The following is a 24,516-nucleotide window of genomic DNA, read 5'->3' as shown; positions in this document are numbered from 1 at the left end:
ATTCGTGTGCAGAGTGGAAACACTCACGCGTAATGCGTAAAAGTCAATAGCAATGTTACAGTTTAGAAATAGATAGATTTAGGACACTTCCGGAGTAGCTAGGAAGTTGAGACTTGAAAACTAGACACTAGGATAGTCACTATCCTGATGAGCACCGGAGTACCCAAGTTACCTAGCCCACAGGCTGCGGGTGCATAGGGGTGAAGATGCGTCGTTTTCGTCGTCGACTCCTATGGATGCCTGAAGAAAGATGCTGACAGGCAGTCAGGGGAGAGTGTCCGGTGGATCCCAAGCCTGGGATCAAGAAGAGAAGAAACCTGCAAGCAGAGGGGACAGAGTCAAGGTCACTAGCCAGTGACCACGTGGAACCAGGAAGGAACCAGGCGATGTCGTGAAGAGTTGCAGGGGAAGGTGAAGCTTGTCGCTGGAGCCAGGAGGACCAGGAAGCGTCGAGGACGACCAGGACCAGGAGGCGAGCTGTCCCACGAAGGCTCTTGCTGTCGGCGGCGTCGAAGTTGGACTAGGACTCACCAAGCCTTGGCAAGCGGAACCCACGAAGAACAAGGGACTTGCTTCTGGTGCAGACCAGGAAGGTCTGGGGTGCTTCTTCTTTGCAGAGAAGCGGGAGCCAGTCTGGAGGAGCCAAACCAGCGCAGAAGATTTTAGGGAGCGTCGTCACAAAGGCCACTAGCCAGCGGGCAAGCAACCGGACAGACGCGGCAAGCAGGAAAATGCTGAAGGGCCCCACGCAGGACTCGTGGAGTGTGGGGGGCTGGTCTTCGGTGCAGATGGTGCTTGGGGTTGGGGCTTCTCAATCCCCGGTGCACAACTTCGAGGGTACCTCAGAAGCTGCGCTGTAAGTTACTAGCCACTTTTCCCAGGTAGCCGGTCCCACGTCGCTCGTCGCCTCCACGGATCTCAGCTCTGCTGCAGATGTGGATGAGGGTCGGAGAAGTCTGGAAATCAAGGCTCTGGTCGGGCTCTGCAGTCGGTTCCTCGTCGAACGTTTCACAAAGCAAAGGGTAGTCACTTGATGGTGCCTGTTTGCACAGGGTAGCCACTCCTTGGCTACAAGGGAGATTCTTCAGTCTTCTTCTTTCGTCGAATGTCGAAGGTCCAGAGTTTCTGTTCAGTTTTGCAGGTTCAGGATAATCCAAAGTCTTGAGGCCCAACTCCCACTCTTATACTAATCTGGGGGGCTGGGATACCTGCTAGGTCACGCCTTATGGGTGGGACCTGGGAGGGGGTGGTTACACCCACTTCCCTTTGTCCAGTTTCGCGCCAGAGCTGGGGCTGGAGTGCCCCAGCGCCGGTTTGAACTGGACTATGCAAGGAACACCTTGTGTGCCCCAGGCATGTCTCATTCCTTTCAGCCCACCCTGCCCCAATACACTAAAGGCTGTCTGGGGAGGTGCTAGCACCTCCCCAAGCAGGAAACCTATTGTCCAGGCCTCCCTGGCTGGGATCACTCCCAGCAGCAGGAGGTCAGACTTGTGTCTGTGGCAGCAGCATCCATTTTGTGATGCTGAGGCTTTGGTTAGAGATAAACAGCAAAGTAGGATTTTAACATGTCTCTCCCTCTAGAAGGGGGGAATAATATCCTCATCACCAGAAATGGCATGGGGGTATTATTCCAAAGTGTTAGACACCTTACACGACATGTTTTGATACAGCCCAACCATAGTTACCATAACCGTTTAAGATTATAAGGCACTTTAAGAGTATATGGTAGGCTATATCATAGAACAGCTATAAGGACATGGTTCCGAAAGCTGCAGACAGGCTCAGCTCATGCTAGAGCACCATCTCACATGTTACCAAGCACTCTGCCTCCAGGATTGTTAAGGCCTGCCATAGGAGTGACTGATAGGTACACATGTGTCTATATATAAGGTAGGTATAGGAATACTACACCTAAGCAAGGGGTGATTACACGACCTTGCCCCAGCTGAGTGATCAGCCAGTTGTGTCTGATTGGAAGGCCAGACCAGGGGTGGCATAATACGTGCTGCAGCCCCTGGGAGGCCTAGGGTACACCTATGCCCTGGGTACCTAGGGTACACTGTACAGGGTCCAATAAGGTGATCCTTACCAATTGGTTATGTACCTAGGGTACATGGAGTCCATTTTACAGAGAGAGCAGACAGCCTGAGACCCTGAATGGCAGGATCTCAGGCCAACTAAGTCGAAAAACCAGCTAGACACTAGGCAAAAAGTTGGGGGTAACCATAGTCAGATATCCACCTTCCTACACAACCCCCCCCCAAACGAAAGGAGATAAGGCTGGCCTTGACAAGGTAAGCCTCTATTGCCTGAGTGGCCATATAAGGAAGAACCAGCACTGGCATGGTTACCCCCTGTCTCATGGTCCACTAAGCAATCCCTCATCCTAAAGATATCATAGGGTCTCCACCATAGGGAATCTCTACCTTTGGTGTGTCTTTGCAAAGTAAAAGGCTGGTGTTGAGATGGAGTACTGAAGTGAGTGTCCTCAAAGTGAGGCCTCAGCTTCCTCCAATCATCCTCCACCATGGATGCCTTTCTTTCTCTAACTGAGTTGCACTGTGCTCTCAGGGTCAGCCTCTGGCTACCTAAAGCTGGAGGCTGGGTCCCTTTTGTGGGCTTACTGGAGGGACAGGTCAGGTTTGGGGCCCTAAGGTCCCATGTTTGCCTGTGCCCAACAGAATCCCTCTGGGGGAGGTCCCTAACTACCTGTGAAGGGGATCCCTCAGGAATGTTTTTACCCATCACCTGGCTAGGGCAACTAACCAGGCAATCCTCATTCTTTTGAAGGGGGGGTTCTTGTGGACAGGGGCCCTCTTGGGGTCCACTGGCCTCCCTGACCTCTGCAGCCCTGGGCTGACTGAGGCAGGGTAGAGAGAGGCAGGCTACCTGCACCAGACTGGGTCCCACCTTGGAAGGGGCCACTGACATCAGAGGCTCTGCCAGGCCAGGCCTGGCTACCTCTGGGGCAGTTCCTTCACAAGGGGTGAGGTCAGATCCCTGAGGAGGCTGACCTTTTCCTAATGTCTGGGGAGAGGGAGACTTTTCTTCCTCCCCACTACTCTCTGTCTGTGTGGAGTGATCCATAGTTTCAGGCTTCACTACACCTATATCAGTCTGAGTGTGGGCTGAGACCATTACAGCCTTGCCAACCTTTTCAGGAAGGCACTCAGTTTGTGTTTGAGCTGTGACTGTCACAGCTCTGCCAGTCCCTACAGGGAAGTCTGTCTGTGCCTGGGCTGTGGCTACCACTGCCCTTCCAACCTTTTCAGGGAGGAAAGCTACTTGGACAGGGGTTGTGACTGGCACAACCCCACTACCCTTTTTGGAAAGGCCTACCATTTTGGAATGGGTGTCTTGTTCAACTCCAGCCCAAGCTGAGAGTTCTAAGTCATTCCCCAGCAAGCAGTCCACAGGCAAGGTTGGAGACACTGCCACCCTTTTAGGGCCAGTGACCCCTCCCCAGCTGAGACATACTTCTGCCATGGGATGACTGTTTTGTTTGCCATCAATGTTAGTTACCTGGTATGAGAAACCAGGCAAAAGCTGCTCAGAGGGAACTAGCCTATGGGCCACCATAGTGATGCTAGCTCCAGTGTCTCTGTAGGCCTCAGCTTTTCTACCATTGATGTAGGGTTCCTGTCTGTACCTACCCAAAGTGTTGGGACAGGCAGTGAAGTTGGCAAACCCCATGCCACCATCACAGACAAGAGTAGCTGCTGTAGGGGAATTGGCTAAGCCAGGATCCCCCTGTGTTCCCCAAGAAAACCCAACCAAATTTTTGGGGGCACTCCCACCACCTGGGGGATTACTGCTGACAGTAATAGGTGGTGTGACAGGAGTAGTTGGAGGAACAGTTTTGTTTTTAGCCTGTGGACAACTGCTGTCAGTTTTCCAATGCCCAGGTGTTTTACACACATGGCAGTAAGGCTTTTTAACTGTGGTAGAGGAGGGAGCTTGGGACCCACCACCCTGTGTGGAGTTTTGGGGCCCTGAGGAAGATTTCTCTTTTGCTTTATCCCCACCCTTCTCTTGAGGCTTGGTGGTATCTTTCTTTTGGTCACCACCCTGATTTTTAGGCCTAATCCTGGTCCTGACCCATTTACCTGCCCTCTTTCCCAATTCTTGGGGAGAGGTCAAATCTGAGTCTACCAGGTGTTGATGGAGAAGCTGGTTCTGACAATTACTAAGGATCTGCTCCCTCATAATCAAGTTGTACAATCCTGTATAGTCCTGCACCTTGCTGCCATTTAACCAACCTTCCAAAGCCTTAGTGGCACAATCCACAAAATCAGACCAGTCCTGTGTCTGTGTCTTCTGGGTGTCTCTGAACAACAACCTATATTGCTCAGTGGTTAAGCCAAACCCATCTATCAGAGCACTCTTCAGGACTTTGTAATTGTTTGCATCCTCATCACTGACTGTGAGGAGCTTGTCTCTACCTTTGTCAGAAAAGGAGAGCCACAAGATAGCTGCCCACTGACTTTGGGGTACCTGCTGCACTTTGCAGGCCCTCTCCAAAGCAGTCATCCATTTGTGGATGTCATCCCCATTCTGATATGGGGGGACTATCTTGCTTAGGTTTCTATGGTCATAAGACCTATCCCTATCTCTAGGGATGTTGCTGCCACCAGTGGGTTCTGACCCACACAATTTTTGCTCTCTAGCCAGAGCAAGCTTCTCCTTGGCAAGGGCAATTTCTTCCCTCTGAATCCTCAGATTAGCTTCCCTCATTCTGGCTTTATGCTCCTTTCTCTCAGGTGAAGTCATTCCTCTGTGAGAGGAAGCATTAGAGATGCTAGAAACATGGGAGTGGATGGATTCCCTTGAAGGGGATCTGTCCCTCCTGCTTCTCTGTGAATGCCTACTTGTGGGTCTGTATGGGGGGACCCCATGCAAACTCCCATGTAAACTTAAGTTAGCCTGGCTAAGTCTTCCTACTTGGCCCTGGCTGTCTACCTCTTCCTCTGAAGTCCCATCTGACTCATCTGTGGTGGGTAGACCCTTATCTACAGCTATGGCACCATCCCTGGCAGCTCTTTCAGCATCATAGGCCTCCAGAAGCTCCACTAGCTGTCTAAGGGTAGGGTTTGCACCCTGTTTTATTCCTCTGGAGGTACACAATTGTCTCATCTCCTGGAATGTGAATGCATCATACCTAGAGGGAACCTGTCTAGGATTCTCCTCTCCTGAGGGAGCATCAGTGTGATCTCCATCCAGGGGCATGATTCTAGTGAGGGTGTGGTGTGTGCACCTACCTACACTAGTTGTATCTACTAAACCTCTCTAGTAGTTGTAGTCAGGGTGTGTTACTCCCTTCAACCTACAACCACTAAGTCCAGTAGGACTTAAGTATTATAAACTATGTTATATGTACCTAGACAATATCTGTGTGATCTTTCAATTTAGTATCTCAAGATTACAATGGTATTACAACAGCAAGCTCAGATCCCAACCGCTGCTCACCAATGTGAGAAGTTGGCCTGATGTATGATGTAACTAGTTATAGTGTACACCTTATATCAGTCCAAATACCCTTATGGTGATTGGTTGTAAAGTCAACCTTATAGACCAGCTATCCTAGTGGTAGCATGGACAAGAGCAGTCTTAGGCTAAACTCTGAATGGCATGTGAAGCCAGCTGTGATACCATATATAATCCCTTGAATACCAAATGAAAGGACACCACAACAGATATATATATAAAATAAAGTGTATTTATTCTAAGCAAACCCTCAGCACTCTTTATGAGTTTAGAGGTAAGTACAACACAGTCTTATTAATGCATACAGTAAGTCACACAGGTAAGTAATACAGTTAGGCCCTAGGGGCCACGCAAACCATATACTAAATAAGTGGTATAAGAACCACTGTCACGGAAATAGAATAGGCCTAGGCCTAGGGAATCGCTGGGGCTACACTACACTAGCGTTAGTTAGGGAGTGGGAGGCCCACGGGATTCGTGTGCAGAGTGGAAACACTCACGCGTAATGCGTAAAAGTCAATAGCAATGTTACAGTTTAGAAATAGATAGATTTAGGACACTTCCGGAGTAGCTAGGAAGTTGAGACTTGAAAACTAGACACTAGGATAGTCACTATCCTGATGAGCACCGGAGTACCCAAGTTACCTAGCCCACAGGCTGCGGGTGCATAGGGGTGAAGATGCGTCGTTTTCGTCGTCGACTCCTATGGATGCCTGAAGAAAGATGCTGACAGGCAGTCAGGGGAGAGTGTCCGGTGGATCCCAAGCCTGGGATCAAGAAGAGAAGAAACCTGCAAGCAGAGGGGACAGAGTCAAGGTCACTAGCCAGTGACCACGTGGAACCAGGAAGGAACCAGGCGATGTCGTGAAGAGTTGCAGGGGAAGGTGAAGCTTGTCGCTGGAGCCAGGAGGACCAGGAAGCGTCGAGGACGACCAGGACCAGGAGGCGAGCTGTCCCACGAAGGCTCTTGCTGTCGGCGGCGTCGAAGTTGGACTAGGACTCACCAAGCCTTGGCAAGCGGAACCCACGAAGAACAAGGGACTTGCTTCTGGTGCAGACCAGGAAGGTCTGGGGTGCTTCTTCTTTGCAGAGAAGCGGGAGCCAGTCTGGAGGAGCCAAACCAGCGCAGAAGATTTTAGGGAGCGTCGTCACAAAGGCCACTAGCCAGCGGGCAAGCAACCGGACAGACGCGGCAAGCAGGAAAATGCTGAAGGGCCCCACGCAGGACTCGTGGAGTGTGGGGGGCTGGTCTTCGGTGCAGATGGTGCTTGGGGTTGGGGCTTCTCAATCCCCGGTGCACAACTTCGAGGGTACCTCAGAAGCTGCGCTGTAAGTTACTAGCCACTTTTCCCAGGTAGCCGGTCCCACGTCGCTCGTCGCCTCCACGGATCTCAGCTCTGCTGCAGATGTGGATGAGGGTCGGAGAAGTCTGGAAATCAAGGCTCTGGTCGGGCTCTGCAGTCGGTTCCTCGTCGAACGTTTCACAAAGCAAAGGGTAGTCACTTGATGGTGCCTGTTTGCACAGGGTAGCCACTCCTTGGCTACAAGGGAGATTCTTCAGTCTTCTTCTTTCGTCGAATGTCGAAGGTCCAGAGTTTCTGTTCAGTTTTGCAGGTTCAGGATAATCCAAAGTCTTGAGGCCCAACTCCCACTCTTATACTAATCTGGGGGGCTGGGATACCTGCTAGGTCACGCCTTATGGGTGGGACCTGGGAGGGGGTGGTTACACCCACTTCCCTTTGTCCAGTTTCGCGCCAGAGCTGGGGCTGGAGTGCCCCAGCGCCGGTTTGAACTGGACTATGCAAGGAACACCTTGTGTGCCCCAGGCATGTCTCATTCCTTTCAGCCCACCCTGCCCCAATACACTAAAGGCTGTCTGGGGAGGTGCTAGCACCTCCCCAAGCAGGAAACCTATTGTCCAGGCCTCCCTGGCTGGGATCACTCCCAGCAGCAGGAGGTCAGACTTGTGTCTGTGGCAGCAGCATCCATTTTGTGATGCTGAGGCTTTGGTTAGAGATAAACAGCAAAGTAGGATTTTAACATGTCTCTCCCTCTAGAAGGGGGGAATAATATCCTCATCACCAGAAATGGCATGGGGGTATTATTCCAAAGTGTTAGACACCTTACACGACATGTTTTGATACAGCCCAACCATAGTTACCATAACCGTTTAAGATTATAAGGCACTTTAAGAGTATATGGTAGGCTATATCATAGAACAGCTATAAGGACATGGTTCCGAAAGCTGCAGACAGGCTCAGCTCATGCTAGAGCACCATCTCACATGTTACCAAGCACTCTGCCTCCAGGATTGTTAAGGCCTGCCATAGGAGTGACTGATAGGTACACATGTGTCTATATATAAGGTAGGTATAGGAATACTACACCTAAGCAAGGGGTGATTACACGACCTTGCCCCAGCTGAGTGATCAGCCAGTTGTGTCTGATTGGAAGGCCAGACCAGGGGTGGCATAATACGTGCTGCAGCCCCTGGGAGGCCTAGGGTACACCTATGCCCTGGGTACCTAGGGTACACTGTACAGGGTCCAATAAGGTGATCCTTACCAATTGGTTATGTACCTAGGGTACATGGAGTCCATTTTACAGAGAGAGCAGACAGCCTGAGACCCTGAATGGCAGGATCTCAGGCCAACTAAGTCGAAAAACCAGCTAGACACTAGGCAAAAAGTTGGGGGTAACCATAGTCAGATATCCACCTTCCTACATTCCCCACCACCCATTTGTCCTATGTATAGTTCCAGATGCCTCTATGTGCTTATGTTAAGCTTATAGCAGAGAGTACCCTTGTTTTTCCGCCTTAGGTACTGTGAGTCGCGTTTAACATCCCCCTACATTGCTAGTCATTTTGCGTATCGAGTGTCAATCTGAGTCCACATGCTTGTTCATGGGCTCTTAAAGCCAAGCCAAACCCTTGCCTCTGTTCCCTTTAGTTAGTTGTTGACTCGCCCACTTCTACTTTATTATATAACTTGACCATGTTAGTCCTTGTGGCTAGTACTTTCTTCTGCAAACTCTTCATACTTATTGTACTGGTGCTTCATTCGAGCGGTGACCCTTAGGATGGTCTCCTCTTTCGGGTGACCGCTTTGCTGGTTAATATTGACGCAATATGATCTACCTGAATTGGGGAAACAGCTATGTCTTCATTGCTGTTTCTTATTTTGGTTGGGCCGGAGTACTTAAGCTTGATAGTCTGAAAATGTTTCATCGCTCAAGAGACACATCTCGTCTATGAACCTTGCCCGTCTGCATGATTTGCATATGACGCATTTCATTCTTTCAGTGTTTATTAATCTTTTTGTTTTTCTTTACTAGAAGTTGGAGAACGCGTGACTTGGCCTTGCTGTCTCAAGAGCAAACCTCTCAGGATGGCGTCCAGACAGCTTCCTCCAATAATGAATGGCTGAGGAGAATCCTGCTTCGGAATAGTGACCAGTTGGAATCTACTAAAGCAACTTTACAACACCTGTCACTCAGAGCGTCACTTCATGTGCTTGGTTATTTTTAAGTGAATGCGACTTTTAAGTGCATCGGCCGGAAGCTTCTCGTTGATTGCTTTGAACATTGGGGATTGAAAGGAGTGTAGAAAAGCGATGTTGCAAGCAGTTTGACCAGCTGCAGCTGGGTTACAGAGCACGCAGCGGCAGATCGAAAGGAACAAGCACTCAGCCAGTGGCTCTGCTGTCCCCACAATCCCCCCCCCCCCTCTCCTCCTGCAGAAAAGGATTTTAGGATCAGCCTCTTACCAGCTGTTGCTTGGTTTAACCGTTGGAAAACAAAGGAAACGGCCTGAACTCCACTCATCACCTCAGATGCTGCTCTTCTGTTGAGCCCTATCCCCAGTGCTGCTTTCTTACTATTTGACAAAATGCGGAGTCTCACACAGCAGATTTGAAATGCCTTGTTTAGTTTCCTTTGGCCCCTATAGAACACTAGCAGAAGCCCCTGCCACTGGTCCTGTTCTCCTACTGCTACCCCAGTAATTTGGGCATGTGTGGTTAAAAAGTCTGTGCCTCTGGTATCTCTTTGGAGATGATGAGCGCCTCTCAAATCTGGAACTAGGTGGCGTTGAAGGTTACGTGGTGCCTTCGTCTTCCCAGTGCGGACCTTGGCATTCCTTGCATCTGAGTGTACTTGCTGAAGTTTCTTTGTCACTTGTCCTCTTGCTGTGCATGGTCACCTTGTATGAGTTTCCTGTGGAGTCATGTGAATGTCAGACATCTTTCCTTATATAGACACAAGCTGCAACTTTTCTTCAACTACCTGCTCTTAGCTGATGCTGTTTTGTTAGCTGATTATAAATCCACCATCCCCAGCCCTCCTTTCCTTACCCCTCCCTCCTCACTCCCTTGCCCTCTGTCCCTTATTGGGCTTGGGCTATGAGTCACGGGAGATCATCGCTCTCAGCTCCAAGATGCCCGCAGGTTCCACAAAGAGGTTCAAACCCAGCAAGTACATCCCGGTTTCTGCGGCCATCATCTTCCTTGTCGGCTCCACGACCCTCTTCTTTGCCTTCACGTGAGTGTTTTCATACAACTTCCACTGTTTGGAGTGCTGGGTTTGCAGGAGTGTTCTCTCTGTCTCTCTCTCGTTACTCTTTTTCTGTCTTGTTTCTCTCTCGTTAAACTCTCTCTCTCGTTAAACTCTCTCTCTCTCGTTAAACTCTCTCTCTCTCGTTAAACTCTCTCTCTCTCGTTAAACTCTCTCTCTCGTTAAGCTCTCTCTCTCGTTAAGCTCTCTCTCGTTAAGCTCTCTCTCTCGTTAAGCTCTCTCTCTCGTTAAGCTCTCTCTCTCGTTAAGCTCTCTCTCTCGTTAAGCTCTCTCTCTCGTTAAGCTCTCTCTCTCTCGTTAAGCTCTCTCTCGTTAAGCTCTCTCTCGTTAAGCTCTCTCTCTCGTTAAACACACTCTTGTTACACTCTTGTTACACTCTTGTTACACTCTTGTTACACTCTTGTTACACTCTTGTTACTCTCTTGTTACTCTCTTGTTACTCTCTTGTTACTCTCTTGTTACTCTCTCGCTTGTTACCCTCTCGCTTGTTACCCTCTCGCTTGTTACCCTCTCGCTTGTTACCCTCTCGCTTGTTACTCTCTCGCTTGTTACTCTCTCGCTTGTTACTCTCTCGCTTGTTACTCTCTCGCTTGTTACTCTCTCGCTTGTTACTCTCTCGCTTGTTACTCTCTCGCTTGTTACTCTCTCGCTTGTTACTCTCTCGCTTGTTACTCTCTCGCTTGTTACTCTCTCGCTTGTTACTCTCTCGCTTGTTACTCTCTCGCTTGTTACTCTCTCGCTTGTTACTCTCTCGCTTGTTACTCTCTCGCTTGTTACTCTCTCGCTTGTTACTCTCTCGCTTGTTACTCTCTCGCTTGTTACTCTCTCGCTTGTTACTCTCTCGCTTGTTACTCTCTCGCTTGTTACTCTCTCGCTTGTTACTCTCTCGCTTGTTACTCTCTCGCTTGTTACTCTCTCGCTTGTTACTCTCTCGCTTGTTACTCTCTCGCTTGTTACTCTCTCGCTTGTTACTCTCTCGCTTGTTACTCTCTCGCTTGTTACTCTCTCGCTTGTTACTCTCTCGCTTGTTACTCTCTCGCTTGTTACTCTCTCGCTTGTTACTCTCTCGCTTGTTACTCTCTCGCTACTCTCTCTCTCGCTACTCTCTCTCTCGCTACTCTCTCTCTCGCTACTCTCTCTCTCGCTACTCTCTCTCTCGCTACTCTCTCTCTCGCTACTCTCTCTCTCGCTACTCTCTCTCTCTCGCTACTCTCTCTCTCTCGCTACTCTCTCTCTCTCGCTACTCTCTCTCTCTCGCTACTCTCTCTCTCGCTACTCTCTCTCTCGCTACTCTCTCTCTCGCTACTCTCTCTCGCTACTCTCTCTCGCTACTCTCTCTCTCGCTACTCTCTCTCTCGCTACTCTCTCTCTCGCTACTCTCTCTCTCGCTACTCTCTCTCTCGCTACTCACTCTCTCTCTCGCTACTCACTCTCTCTCTCGCTACTCACTCTCTCTCTCGCTACTCACTCTCTCTCTCGCTACTCTCTCTCTCGCTACTCTCTCTCTCGCTACTCTCTCTCTCGCTACTCTCTCTCTCGCTACTCTCTCTCTCGCTACTCTCTCTCTCGCTACTCTCTCTCTCGCTACTCTCTCTCTCGCTACTCTCTCTCTCGCTACTCTCTCTCTCGCTACTCTCTCTCTCTCGTTACTCTCTCTCTCTCGTTACTCTCTCTCTCTCGTTACTCTCTCTCTCGTTACTCTCTCTCTCTCGTTACCCTCTCTCTCGTTACTCTCTCTCGTTACCCTCTCTTTCTCTCTCGTGTTTCTCTCTCTCTCTCTCGTGTTTCTCTCTCTCTCTCTCGTGTTTCTCTCTCTCTCTCTCGTGTTTCTCTCTCTCTCTCTCGTGTTTCTCTCTCTCTCTCTCGTGTTTCTCTCTCTCTCTCTCGTGTTTCTCTCTCTCGTGTTTCTCTCTCTCTCGTGTTTCTCTCTCTCTCTCTCGTGTTTCTCTCTCTCTCTCTCGTGTTTCTCTCTCTCTCTCTCGTGTTTCTCTCTCTCTCTCTCGTGTTTCTCTCTCTCTCTCTCGTGTTTCTCTCTCTCTCTCTCGTGTTTCTCTCTCTCTCTCTCTCGTGTTTCTCTCTCTCTCTCTCTCGTGTTTCTCTCTCTCTCTCTCTCGTGTTTCTCTCTCTCTCTCGTTAATCTCGTGTTTCTCTCTCTCTCTCGTTAATCTCGTGTTTCTCTCTCTCTCGTTAATCTCTCTCTCGTTAAACTCTCTCTCTCTCGTTAAACACTCTCTCTCTCTCTCGTTAAACTCTCTCTCTCTCTCTCTCTCGTTACACTCTCTCTCTCTCGTTACACTCTCTCTCTCTCGTTACACTCTCTCTCTCTCGTTACACTCTCTCTCTCTCGTTACACTCTCTCTCTCTCGTTACACTCTCTCTCTCTCGTTACACTCTCTCTCTCTCGTTATTTTTTCTGGGGCGATAACCAGCTTCAGGTCTCACAACAACCTGTACTCTATTACTCCAATTTAGACCCAGATTATTAACATGTCGTCCTAGTCCAGAATCTGAAAGTAAAATGAATTGTTGTTTGTGTTCATGTTCTTTGGCAAAGAATCCGTTTCCTTCAGCACATGCTTGGCTACATGTTCATACACAGGGCCCAGTGTGGGGCACGCTTTCTTCGGACGGTGCTCTATGTTCAGAATCTGGGCCAAGACTGTAGTGTCAAATAGAGCATTTTCTGCCTTTGGAATTTTCATAAAATGTAGGGATGTGGGTAAGTCCAAAGGCGCATGATCTACTCTGAAGCCATAGTCTGATCTTAAAGCCGAGCTTTAAGCCAACTAAGCATGAAGTGGTAGCCCGAGTAGTAAATGAAATGGAAAGCCGTATGTTGGGACTACAACGTGCACTTTGGTGTGAGCACAAAATCTGAATATAAATCTGTGTCAGACCTACTGTGCGACTCCATCTTGCACCCATGTAATTAGTATAAAATTCGGAGTGAGGCCTACATCACATCCTTGGCACAAGTTTAGAATGCAGGGCAGAGAATTGGGAATTAAGCGCATGCTTTGTCGTGCATCCACCATCTTGGTGTTGGGCCTACTTTTATGCCCCGCTTTGGGCTCATGGACTAAATTCGTAGTGGACTGTCAGGCTTCCTGTGTGCATGGTCTCCCATATACCAAACTTACAGCAAGAACAGATTAGAGTCCGGTCTGTGGTGATGTGTCCATGGGCTGGTGCAGTAACACCTCTTTCCTGCATTATTGTGCTCATGGTTTGGAATGTAGTTGGGTTGCTTCACTAATTAATATGAGCCCCTGCCTACAGTGGTGTGCCCACTCCTTTGTTTTAGGTGGCTGACTATCTTTATGCAGGCACTCGCCCTGCTCTTCTGTGGCCTCCCTGCCGGCCCACACTTCAGCCAGTAGCCTGCCCCCCTATCCACCTTTTTCCTCTGCCGGTCAGGACTGTCTCGGAGAGGGGAGGGGCTAACCCCATATGTCCCACTTCCCTTTAGCCCCCATGGTCCTCGTGAGGTGGGAAATGGGTTGCTTCTTGTGTGTTATGTGTGCCACATAAAAGGAAAGGGTTTCCCTCTGTGCTAGACCTGTAGGTCCCTCAGCACCGGCAGTTTCCAATTTCATTCTGGAGATCTAAATTGACGCCCAGCACCTCTTCTCATGCTCTTATTTTCTTGTGGGGGCTGATCTTCCACATCAAACTCTGCACTTCACATAAGTTCCCCTATGTTTTACGCTTAGCTTGCACTTCCCTCATGGGCCTGGGGACCTGATTTTAGTAAGCTTTATGGGAGCTAGGATTAGAGCTCTGGGACATTGCCCCTTTCCCCATGCTCTGCTAGGGCGTGCCCACCCCTACATCTGTGTGTGGGTTTTTTGTAGGTCGAGCCTTGGCAGCTTATGCTCTGCAAGGCATGATGTATTGGAGTATGCACTTGAAGCCCCGCCCGTATTTGTCATTGGCTTGTGTCATGTCCTTCGTAAATGCTGGCTTCTAATATGTAAATAGGCTTGTTAGTCCCTCCTCAGTACTGCCTTGGCTTCATTTGTAACCTCCCATGAGGACACCCCCTTTTACATTTGTTGTTGCTCGGTAGCCTTTAATTGCAGCCTCCGAGCACTATCTTGTTTAATGGTTTTCGCATGCCTGCTGTTGCGGGCAGGACAAGCTCTCTCTCAACTGCTTTATTATTTATTTTACATAGCAAAGCGCGCCACGCTGATAGTGGTGGACATGCCTTTGTTTTACTTGCCGCGCCAACTGTGTTCTCATGTGTTATTTTTTTAAATAGTTAAAAAAAAAAAAAAAGAAATTTAAATTGACCCATGTTGCACTTACACTTTGTCAGCTGTGCCCCTTTCCTTAAACGAGATGAGACTAAGGAAAGGGGCATGGCCACCATTAAAGTGAAAGCGCGGCATGGGCCTCTTTTACAAAACAAAAGAATTTGTTTGTCAAAATGTTTGCGAAAGCGCCCCATACCTTCCTTTTACTTTAATTGCGGACACGCCCCTTTCTTTAGACCTGGCTCGCCTAAAAAAAGGTGTGCAGGCGATATTAAAGTTAAAGCGCAGCATGGGCGTTTTTACAAACTAGCAATTGTAATTCAATAGGTGTTGGATTTACAAAACTCTCGTAAATGCATTGCATTGCAAATCCTTAGTTTATTTTTACATTGGGATCTCCACTTGGCTGCTTTTATAAAGTTTTGCCATTTCGGCACATATAAGTTGTTGGCTGTGGGCAGCTCACAAAGCAGGAGCTAATAAACTGATTGTTAAATATGTGTTCAAGTTGCAGGTGATGGGCAGGATTCACAGACTGAGCAACTTTGCAGAATTGCTGAAAAGTTTCCATTTCCCTTAAACAGCACTGATCTTGCTCTGTCAAGTAACAGGTCGTTTAAAAAATGGAACTAATTTACCAAATCGGATATGCAATGCTCTGAAGTATATGGCCACCAAGCATTTAACCTGCTTCTAAGCCTTAATTGTTTTGGCAGAAAAAGTATTTCAGAAATAGGTAGGTTAGACATGCCAAGGGTGACAAGTGGGGAGGGCTAGATTGGATTACAAGTTTTATTAATTCATTGTCAGCTGATCTGTGCACATCTTTATAGCAGACACAACACCTTAATTTCTATTTTAGCGAGCAAACCGGTTTAAGAAGTGACCACAACCATTGCATAAAATATTAGGTCCTGCCTGAAACAGAGCGCATGTGCTGTCGCTTGTGAGAGACATTGTTTACCACAAGTAGGGCTGGGGCCTCTATTGGACGTAGAGATCAGGGTTTTTGAAGCTGATTGGGTGCTTGGACTAGGGCTAAGATTGGCTGTAAGTTCCTGGTCTCCTAATGGTTCTAGATTTTAGGGCTAGTGTTGTGATTAGATAGTGTTAGGGCTAAGGTTCCCGTTGGCTGAAGGGGTCACCTGATTAATAGGGCTATAAAAGGCCAAGGCTTAGGGCGTCTCAGACCGGGCGTCGAGGCTAACGGCGGAGGGGATAAGGGCAGTTGCCTGTTTGAGCCTGTTCAGGTCTGGTCGGGACTAGGGCCAGAAATGCTGCCCATTTTCCCATTCAGTAATACCCAGTTCACACCATATACATCCAGAAACTGAGCAACACACTCACCACACCAAATGTACACCACACACTTACCACGAACCAACACTATGCAAAAAACCATGTCTCAGCACCCACTACAAAACCACACACCTATACACCCTTCTATCCCAGCTACCACACATTTCCGCCATCACCTACAAACAGTACACAACCATATCCTATACCACTAACCAATCCACTCATCAGTAACACAACCCCATTCCACACCATACTTAACTCCATCCCATTCAGACACACTCCCTGCTCTAATTACTCTCAACACACCACTTTTTATCACAAACAAACATATAATCAGCCATCTATCATTTGTTCATCCAACACCCTCCTCTTCCTTCTACCATAATAACACAAACGCAAAACACATACACTGCACGACACCATGTTTTTTAACTCTTGCAACAAACCAGTCTAAGACAAACACTCTTACCTCTACTTCATTCCCTCCTACACAAAACATACTCTACTCATAAACATATCGCCACCCCCTCTACCTTACAACCTCCTCTCACAAACAATACTATACAAACAAATGTATCGCATGAAACAAATACACCAGCATCTCTTTTCACCACTCCTCAAAAACAAAACCTATTGTGCACACCAACACAAAAAGATCTTCCAAGCGCAACACCTCATAATACTTAGCATCACAAAATACATACACCCACCTTTTAAACCACACAAAGCAACAAACACCAATGCCAAGCTTTCTCTCTTCCACCACACCTAACACACATACAGCAACTCACTTCCAAACGCCTCTCAACCACTTGACAATTTAGAACCTTACTACATGCCCCACATGCTGCACCACCACCCCTGACTCATACCCCTTCTGCCCTAAACACACGCAAACAATATAAGCACGTGCCACACCTCACAACTTCGCTTCCCCATGTCTACTGCACAACAATGTTACACCACGAAAACAACACAGCACACCAACAATCTTAAACACTGTCTCCACCTCCTATACACGCCAACCAATCAAAATGCCTTCTTAGCATGCTGGATGAGGAACATGATACAGAACAGCTACACGATTGCTATCCTAACACAGCTAATACCAGCACTAGAAACACACCTGCTACAAACCCACACAATACTAATCACTCTTCTACAAAACAAAGTCTCACTATTATCACTAAAGCCCATTCTCTGAACTGTCTACTAATAAATGCTCGATCCCTCTCTAAAAACAAATATCACATCCACGACCTTCTAACCGATGCAAAACCAGACATACTATTCGTAACTGAATCATGGTTGGGAGATGATATGGCTCCAGTCCTGCATGAAGCCGTCCCTCTAGGCTATCAAACGATCACCCAAAATCGTATAGGCAAAAAAGGAGGTGGTCTAGCTGTTGAGTTCAGGCAAACATTACATATCACTAAAGTTGAAGCCATCACCATAAAGAATTGTGAGGCTCTTCCCACCAGATACTATCCTACATTGTACAGGACGCACCTAAAAGTCAAAATATAATAACAGGAAATACAGTACAATGCCTGAATTAACAAGCAAGAAATAATCTCCCAAAAGAATAGAATGAGTCTTCAGATTATTTGAAAAAATATCCTTCTTTTATACCTTTATATGGTATTTCTTCATCAGACTTCGTTCGTTTTAAAAACACAATACAAAAGTCATAGCCGACGCGGCGCCTTTCGTCCAAACGGGTCTTCTTCAAGGCTATAAAAATACATACAAAACATATATTACTTATTATATTTACTTTAGTATTTAGCTTCAATATAATATATATATATATATATATATATATATATATATATATATATACATACACAAAAACATTGACTAACACAAAGTTAACTCGCAATGATAGATTGTAATTCACTATGTCGATGTTTTGTTCATAGGGGATTATCTTGCTAATGGAACAGAAACAAAATAATCCTAAAAACAGGGAGATCTTAATGCTAACAGGATATAAAGTAGAACGTATATCTAGCACGCAGCCGTGGTGACAAAATACAAAACTTAGCACAAGTCCAAAGCACCAGCACTAACCCTTTTACAAAACAACAATCCAAGAATACTCTAACCGTGGTGGCAGGGGCGCCTTACAAAGGCTACCTCTCTATGGGAACCGGACATTCTGGGCCGGCTTAGTGCCTATGCAGGGTTTGATAAATGGGATACGATAGGGATCTCCACGGTGGGCGATATGTGGATTAAGAGCAAGAAGGCGTTGTTCATTGTACTCCAATCTAAGTATCAGCTAGCATCATCGGAGGGTTTTCGGTATCTCCAGATCAGCCACACCATTGACTCCGCCCTCCCTAAAGATACTCCCCTTTCTGACTCCTCTCATCCGGAAGACAGGCTCTTGCTGGATCCTATGAACCGCAAGGCCATCTCTCTCTCATACAAGAAGTTGATCAATAATCGGACCGATCCGATGGTAAAGCTAAGGGCGAGCTGGGAAGCTGATGTGGGAGAATTAGCCGATGAGGACTGGACGGAGGCATTGTCCTCACCCCGAGATGTAGCCATCCCTATGCGACTCCGCCTGGTCCAACTTAAATTTCTTCACCGGGTATATTTTGATAATACACTGCTTTACCGACTGGGAAAGAGACTTCATCCACTCAGCCTCCGACACTGCAATCAGACGGGTACATTCTTACATATTCTATGGGACTGCCCGCACGTACAACAGTTCTGGACGGACGTCACCAGACAATTGACTAGGACTTGTGACAAACCCATCCACGTGACTCCCACACTATGTCTGCTAAATATCTGGGAGGCAACTGACCTCACAAGCTGAACAATCCCGGGCCACGATGGGGTGGAGTATAGCGTAACTGAATATTGCTCAGACGTGGGGCGTAGACACCATACCACAGCTGAGAGATTGGGCAAAAGATGTGGACCATGCCATGATTGCAGAAAAAACAATCTATAAGGGGAGGGGATGTCCACGCAAATGGGATCATAAGTGGGGGCGCTGGAATAAATATAGGGGAGATCTATGTGTTTCTCAGACGGTGGAATTGAGGAGGGAGAGACTCTTGGAGTTCGATGAGGGAGACGACGAGATTGTGGCACATAATGGGGGCAATCGGGAATAGATATGGATTGATGAAGTTTCCTGACCCGGGGACATAAAGTGGCCCACCTACTGACTGTTGCGATGTTGTTGAAGTGTGTTCCTCTGGGCTCCTACTGGATCATCAGCTAAAATGGTAATGCTGTATTTATGAACATTTTTGCTTAAGATGTCAATGTAATGTCATAATTGCTGCTCATTATTTCTAATAAAAATTGTTTAAAAAATGAAATAAATAATACTCTAACTCAGCCTCTCCGTTCCTTCCAACACATCTCACACAATGAAATTATGCCCTTGTCAAAGCAAGCAGGCCTGCCGGCAGCCCTTGTGACCCGTGTCCACCACAAATTTTCAAGACAATTCTTTTAACAACCTCTGCTGCCACTCCAGTTAGAAGAATCATCAACGATTCCTTAACTACCTGAATATTTCCAGAAGAAAACAAACTTGGAACCGCTGAACCCTGACAACTACAGACCCATTACAAATGGACCTTTCCTGGGCAAACTGATAGAAAGAGCAGCGTTCGCCCCCAGATGTCACAATTCATTGAGGTTAATGACACTTTCAGACTTCCAAACAGGTTTCAGTCCGGGAAGAGGCACAGAAACTGCCCTCCTTGCCGTCTGGGATGACCTGAAGAACACAGTAGAGTGCAATGGGGTTGCTGCGCTTCTCCTCTTGGACCTCTCGGCTGCCTTTGACACGGTTGACCATGACACTCTGAAACAAAGGCTCTATGAAGCCAGCATAGAGAGGACTGCTCTAGACTGGATCGCGTCCTACCTTCGAAACAGAACGGTCATCCATACCCCACCTTTCTCATCCAAACAATACGCCACAAAAGCAGGGGTCCCTCAAGGCTCTATTATCTTGCCCATGCTTTTCAACATCTACATGAAGTCATTACCGGTACTGATCAATCAGTTTCACCTCACGTGCTATAACTATGCAGATGACACACAAATACTCCTTCAACTGGAATGCCTCAAAGATATTGGAAACTACCAATTTTCAGTTGTCTCAGAGCCGTGGATCAGTGGATGACTTGGAGCCACCTCAAATTGAATGCTTCCAAAATGGAAATACTCGCGTATGGCGTTGAAAACACTATGAACCCGCTTGTTCCCTGGCCTGACCTGACAGGGATCACCTCCAAAAGTATCAAAGGAAGTAAGAAACCTCGTAATGACCATGGACTCCAAGCTGTCGATGAATGCCCAAGTGGACAAACTAGCAAGATCAAGCTTTGTTACTATAAAAACGCTGCAACGGATTTTACCTCATTTGGGATTTCCACACACGGTCCAAGTTACCATCGCCCTTGTTCTGTCCTAACTATATTACGCCAATAGCCTCTACCACGGATCACCTTTAACGACCATGAAAAGACTACAACAGATTCAGAACTCGGCTGCCAGACTACTCTTGCATATCAAACCGCGAGGCCACATCCCACCTGCCTTGAGAGCCCTGCATTGGTTACTGGTTGCCACAAGATCCACCTTCAAGTTGCTTTGTATCTCCCACAAATCAATACATGGAATGGGACCGCTCTTAATCCGAACCAAACATATTCAACAAAGGAACCTCTGCTCTAAAATAGCACCTCGCCTCAAAATCCCAAGATACAAGAAAACACCATGGGTGGCACATCCTTCTCTGTTCAAGCAGCCAAACTATGGAACTCTTTACCCCCCCCCCCCCCCCCCAACATAAGATCCATGAAAAGCCACCTTATCTTCAGAAAACTGCTAAAGAATTGGCTCTTCCCCACATAAGCACTATACGCAAACAGAAATTCACAGCATTTCCCTCTGTATATAATTTATTTTTACTATAAATATGTACCTATCTTTGTGTATTGCGGTGTGTAAACCAGTAGAATAATTGTTAAACTTTTTCTAAAGTATAATAAAACACGAAAACCGGAGTTTATCTGGTGCGTGTTTGTCTACATGTACTGCTTCCATTGTGCATCTATGTACCTTACATGTACGTGGATCTGTGTGTTTGTTACTTTCCTCCTGAAAAGCATATCCAGTGCACTACCCTATTTCTCATCCTGTACCTCTATGAATAATTTTAATCTACATATACCTACCCCCTTTATGCATCTATATACTTTCAATGTACTTAGGAATCTATATATTTATCACTTTCTTCTAATTCAGCATATCCAATGTACTGCCCTATTTCTCACCCTATACTTCTCTCAATATACCTTCTAACTCAACTTTCTGACTCATCTCAAACTTCTTTCTACTACTCTTTCCAATGCACTACCCTATTTCTCACCCTATACATCTATCAATATATCCTCTAAACCCACTTATTTATCCCAAATCCCAAACCACCACTATGATCCCCAAAATAACCCTTTCTAAACTCTCCCTTACGTTACCCCTCCTTGCATCATCTGACACCTCTTTTACTATACCGATCCCCACAACAAACCTTTCTAAACTCTTCCCTCTGACTCTTCCCCTCCACAACCCCTTTTTCTTGTGAGCACTTGCAAGCGCGCAAATGGGCAAAGGCGGGTGCGTGTACCAACTCCTTGCCAATGTGTCACTCTCACGGCGTTTTGCTCTCTGGAGCGAGCAGCGGCGTGCTGGATTCCACAGCGGGTGCCTTTAACAAGGCTGTTTATGATTATATTTGCTTCTGGGAGAGGTCCGGGGCGAGGGCTTGTCTCTTAATATAATCTCGTCTCATTTGCAGTGCAGGCAAAGACCTAGTTCAAAAGTCAGATGCTTTCCAAGCGCGCCTGTTCGTGCCCCAACCCCCTCCCGCTTGCTGCTTATTTTCTTCTTTTAGCCCTTGGCAATAAAGTGGCAAAGATGAAAGACTGCTCCATACATTAACTGTTTTAATCACAGTTCTTTCCAATCAATTAAATCCTTTTCAAAGCGCTATTTGCTCTACACTGTAAAATGTTTTGGATTTAAATGCGCAACAAGCATGTGAAGTCTGGCAATTCATATATTTAATTGTTTTTGGAAGGCAATTGGCCGAGAGCTGGGCCTTCAAGTGGGTGTAGGAGTGCATCTGCCCCATCCCTGAGCCCGTGCAGCGCAGCATGATCTACTGGAGCTTCTCCCCCCTCCAAGCGGACCCTACTTGTACTCCTCTTTATATAAACACTCCTATGTATAGCGCCTAACCACTGCTGCAGATTCACCCCAAGCAGCGCACCAACCGTCTTCCCACACCCCCTTCCACTTAGTCTTTTTCTGCTCGCCATTTGTTACTTTCGGCACAATATTTCTTTACTATTGCCTCAGCTCCTCAGTTAAGAATGTTGTGTTTTTTAGCTTTCCAAATACAACACGCTCAGCCAATGGCATATTTAGTTTACAAACTCACAGCTTATCTCGATTCCCTCACCTTCTGTGTTGGAGAATTGTTTTTTTTTGTGTGGGGCTTTTCTAACAAAACACACCTAGCTGTCGGCATTTATAGTTTACCCGCAGACGGAATCTGATTTGTCTTTTCCCTATCTCGTCATATTTGCTGTACAGGCAAAGACCAAGATCAAATGTCAGATGCTTTCTGCGGGCGCTTGTTCATGACCCAGCCCCCTCCCGCTTGCTGGTGCTTTTCTTCTTTCTCCCCTTAGTAATAAAGTGGCAAAGATGAAAGACCGCTCCATACATTAACTGTTTTAATCACAGTTCTTTCTAATTAATTAAACCTTGTTTAAAGTGCTATTTGCTCTGCACTATAAAGCTTTTTGTATTTAAAGGCGCAACAAGCATCTCAAGTCTGGCAATTCAACTATTCAGTTGTTTTTTTAAAGGAAATGCGTTTCGCTGTCGATATAAATGCAGCAAACACCTATAACACTTAAAATAAGTACTTCTCAGTTCGATACTATAATGTGCCTAGTAGTGTCAAAGCTTCAACATTAAAGAAGAGTAGATGTTGCAGCCCCAGGATAATGTGCTGAATGGCTAAATACTTCTATGGTCCTAAAGGCGAGACCTATTGGCTATGCCAATGCTTGTTACTCATCCAAAAGCCTCCTCCTACTGCTGAGCTCCCAAAAAAAAAAAAAAATCAAAATCCTTCACTCTCCTATCCCTCCGCTATCCTTTTCAATCAAACTAACAGACTAACATATTCACTTCTCAGATTTCATATTCCACTTTACTAATTCACCACTAATCCTGTATGGGTCCTAGAGTAGCGTGCTACTCGCCAAAAAAGCGCATCAACACCTCATCAGAAGTAAGCGAGAATTTTATAAATGCAAACCTTTTTTCCTCTTCTATCCCTCAGCTACCTTTCTCTATCCAACTGAATAACACATCCACCACTCAAACTACTTTCATAATTCACTATACAAATTTTCAGCACTAATCCTTTATGGGTTCCGGAGTAGCATGCTACTCGCCAATAAAGCGCTTCAACAAGGTTACAAGCGCTATAGAAATGCAAACTTTTTCCCTTTTCTACCCCTCCCCAACCCTTCTCAATCCAAATAAGAGAATCCAAATAACTAACCTATCCACCACTCAAATTACTTTAATATTTTACTATACTAATTCAACACTAATCCTTATGGGTTCCAGAGTAGCGTGCTACTCACCGAAAAAAAAAAAAAAAAAACGCTTCAAACCCCATCAGGGGTAGCAAGCGCTATATAAATACAAACCTCTTTCCCTCTTCTATCCTGCTGCTAGCCTTCTCTATTCAAATAACTGAATAACATATCCACCACTCAAAGTACTTCATATTTCACTATACTCATTTTCAACACTAATCCTTTTATGGGATCCGGAGTAGCGTGCTACTCGCCAGAAAAATGCTTCAACACCCCTTCTGGGGTAACAAGCGCTATATGAATGCAAACCTTTCTCCCCATTCTATCCCTCCGCTATCCTTCTCCCTCCAAATAACTGACTAATATCCACCACTGAAATTACTTTCATATTTCACCATACTAATTCACCACTAATCCTTGTCCGTTGGCACTGCTTATCAAGCGCATTGCACTGCTAGAGCGCCCCCCCCCCCACCCCCCCCCGAGGTCCCGCATTTAATTATTCCCGCAGCCGTTTTCAAAGTTGCAGCTATTTATTTATCTAATAAGGGAAGTAGCCTGGTGATATCCAGCAGTCCGCGCCCCTTCTGCAACCTGCTGACCATTGAGGTTAAGATACTGCTCCGAATCGCTCGGAGAGCTGCATCTCTACCCCACATTCCCTCGAATGGATCCAAACTAGCGCAGGATCCACCCACTCTCTGCCCGTTAGACCTGCGTTGATGCGACCACGCTCATGTTTGGCCAGCCTCCCTTCTGCACGCAGGCCTTGAGACCACTCCAACATTTCCCAGGTTACTTCAGTCATGATGAGACCCTCCTATCCTCCACAGGGTGGAAATGCTGTTGACACCATTGAAAAGACAGACCTCCGATCTAACTATACAGCGGGTATTGACCCCAGTACCACGAATGTCTTTTACCATCGCTGGCTGCCTTCATACGTATACCAATATACCGTTTTGAAGTCGCACAATTTGTCATTTCTGCTTTGGTTAAGGTTTTTTCACTTGCGGTTCTATTTTAGAAAAAAAATCGCCATCCACTTTGCTGCCGGTGCATTTATATGCTGCTGTTGGAAATAAATACAATCCGGCTGAATTGAATATGAAATAAGACTGCTTTGTATAATATCTATTGTTTCTTTTGGTAACTACTACATGACAGAATGTGTCCGTCTTATTGATATACTCTTAATTTAGATTGACACAATACAGGAATTACCT

The 24,516-nt window shown here is 46.7% G+C and overlaps 1 protein-coding gene across 9 annotated transcripts in view; it reads left to right on the top strand.

Moving 5' to 3' along the window:
* ZDHHC5 (zDHHC palmitoyltransferase 5) overlaps positions 1-24,516 on the top strand; it is a 493,091-nt gene that overhangs the window by 51,861 nt on the left and 416,714 nt on the right. For 6 of the 9 annotated variants that reach the window (XM_085651402.1, XM_085651403.1, XM_085651397.1 and 3 more), the window contains exon 2: positions 8,824-10,026. In XM_085651402.1, coding sequence (XP_085507528.1) covers positions 9,923-10,026 — 104 coding nt within the window. In that variant the 5' untranslated portion in view covers positions 8,824-9,922. The remainder of the gene's footprint in view (positions 1-8,823; positions 10,027-24,516) is intronic. The other 3 variants (XM_085651400.1, XM_085651404.1, XM_085651405.1) reach the window with 1 other exon arrangement.

The sequence above is a fragment of the Triturus cristatus genome, chromosome 4_1 (assembly GCF_964204655.1).
Source record: "Triturus cristatus chromosome 4_1, aTriCri1.1, whole genome shotgun sequence".
Lineage (NCBI taxonomy): Eukaryota > Metazoa > Chordata > Amphibia > Caudata > Salamandridae > Triturus > Triturus cristatus.
The sequence above is the reverse complement of the archived record's forward strand: the minus strand, read 5'-3'. Positions and strand labels throughout refer to the sequence as shown.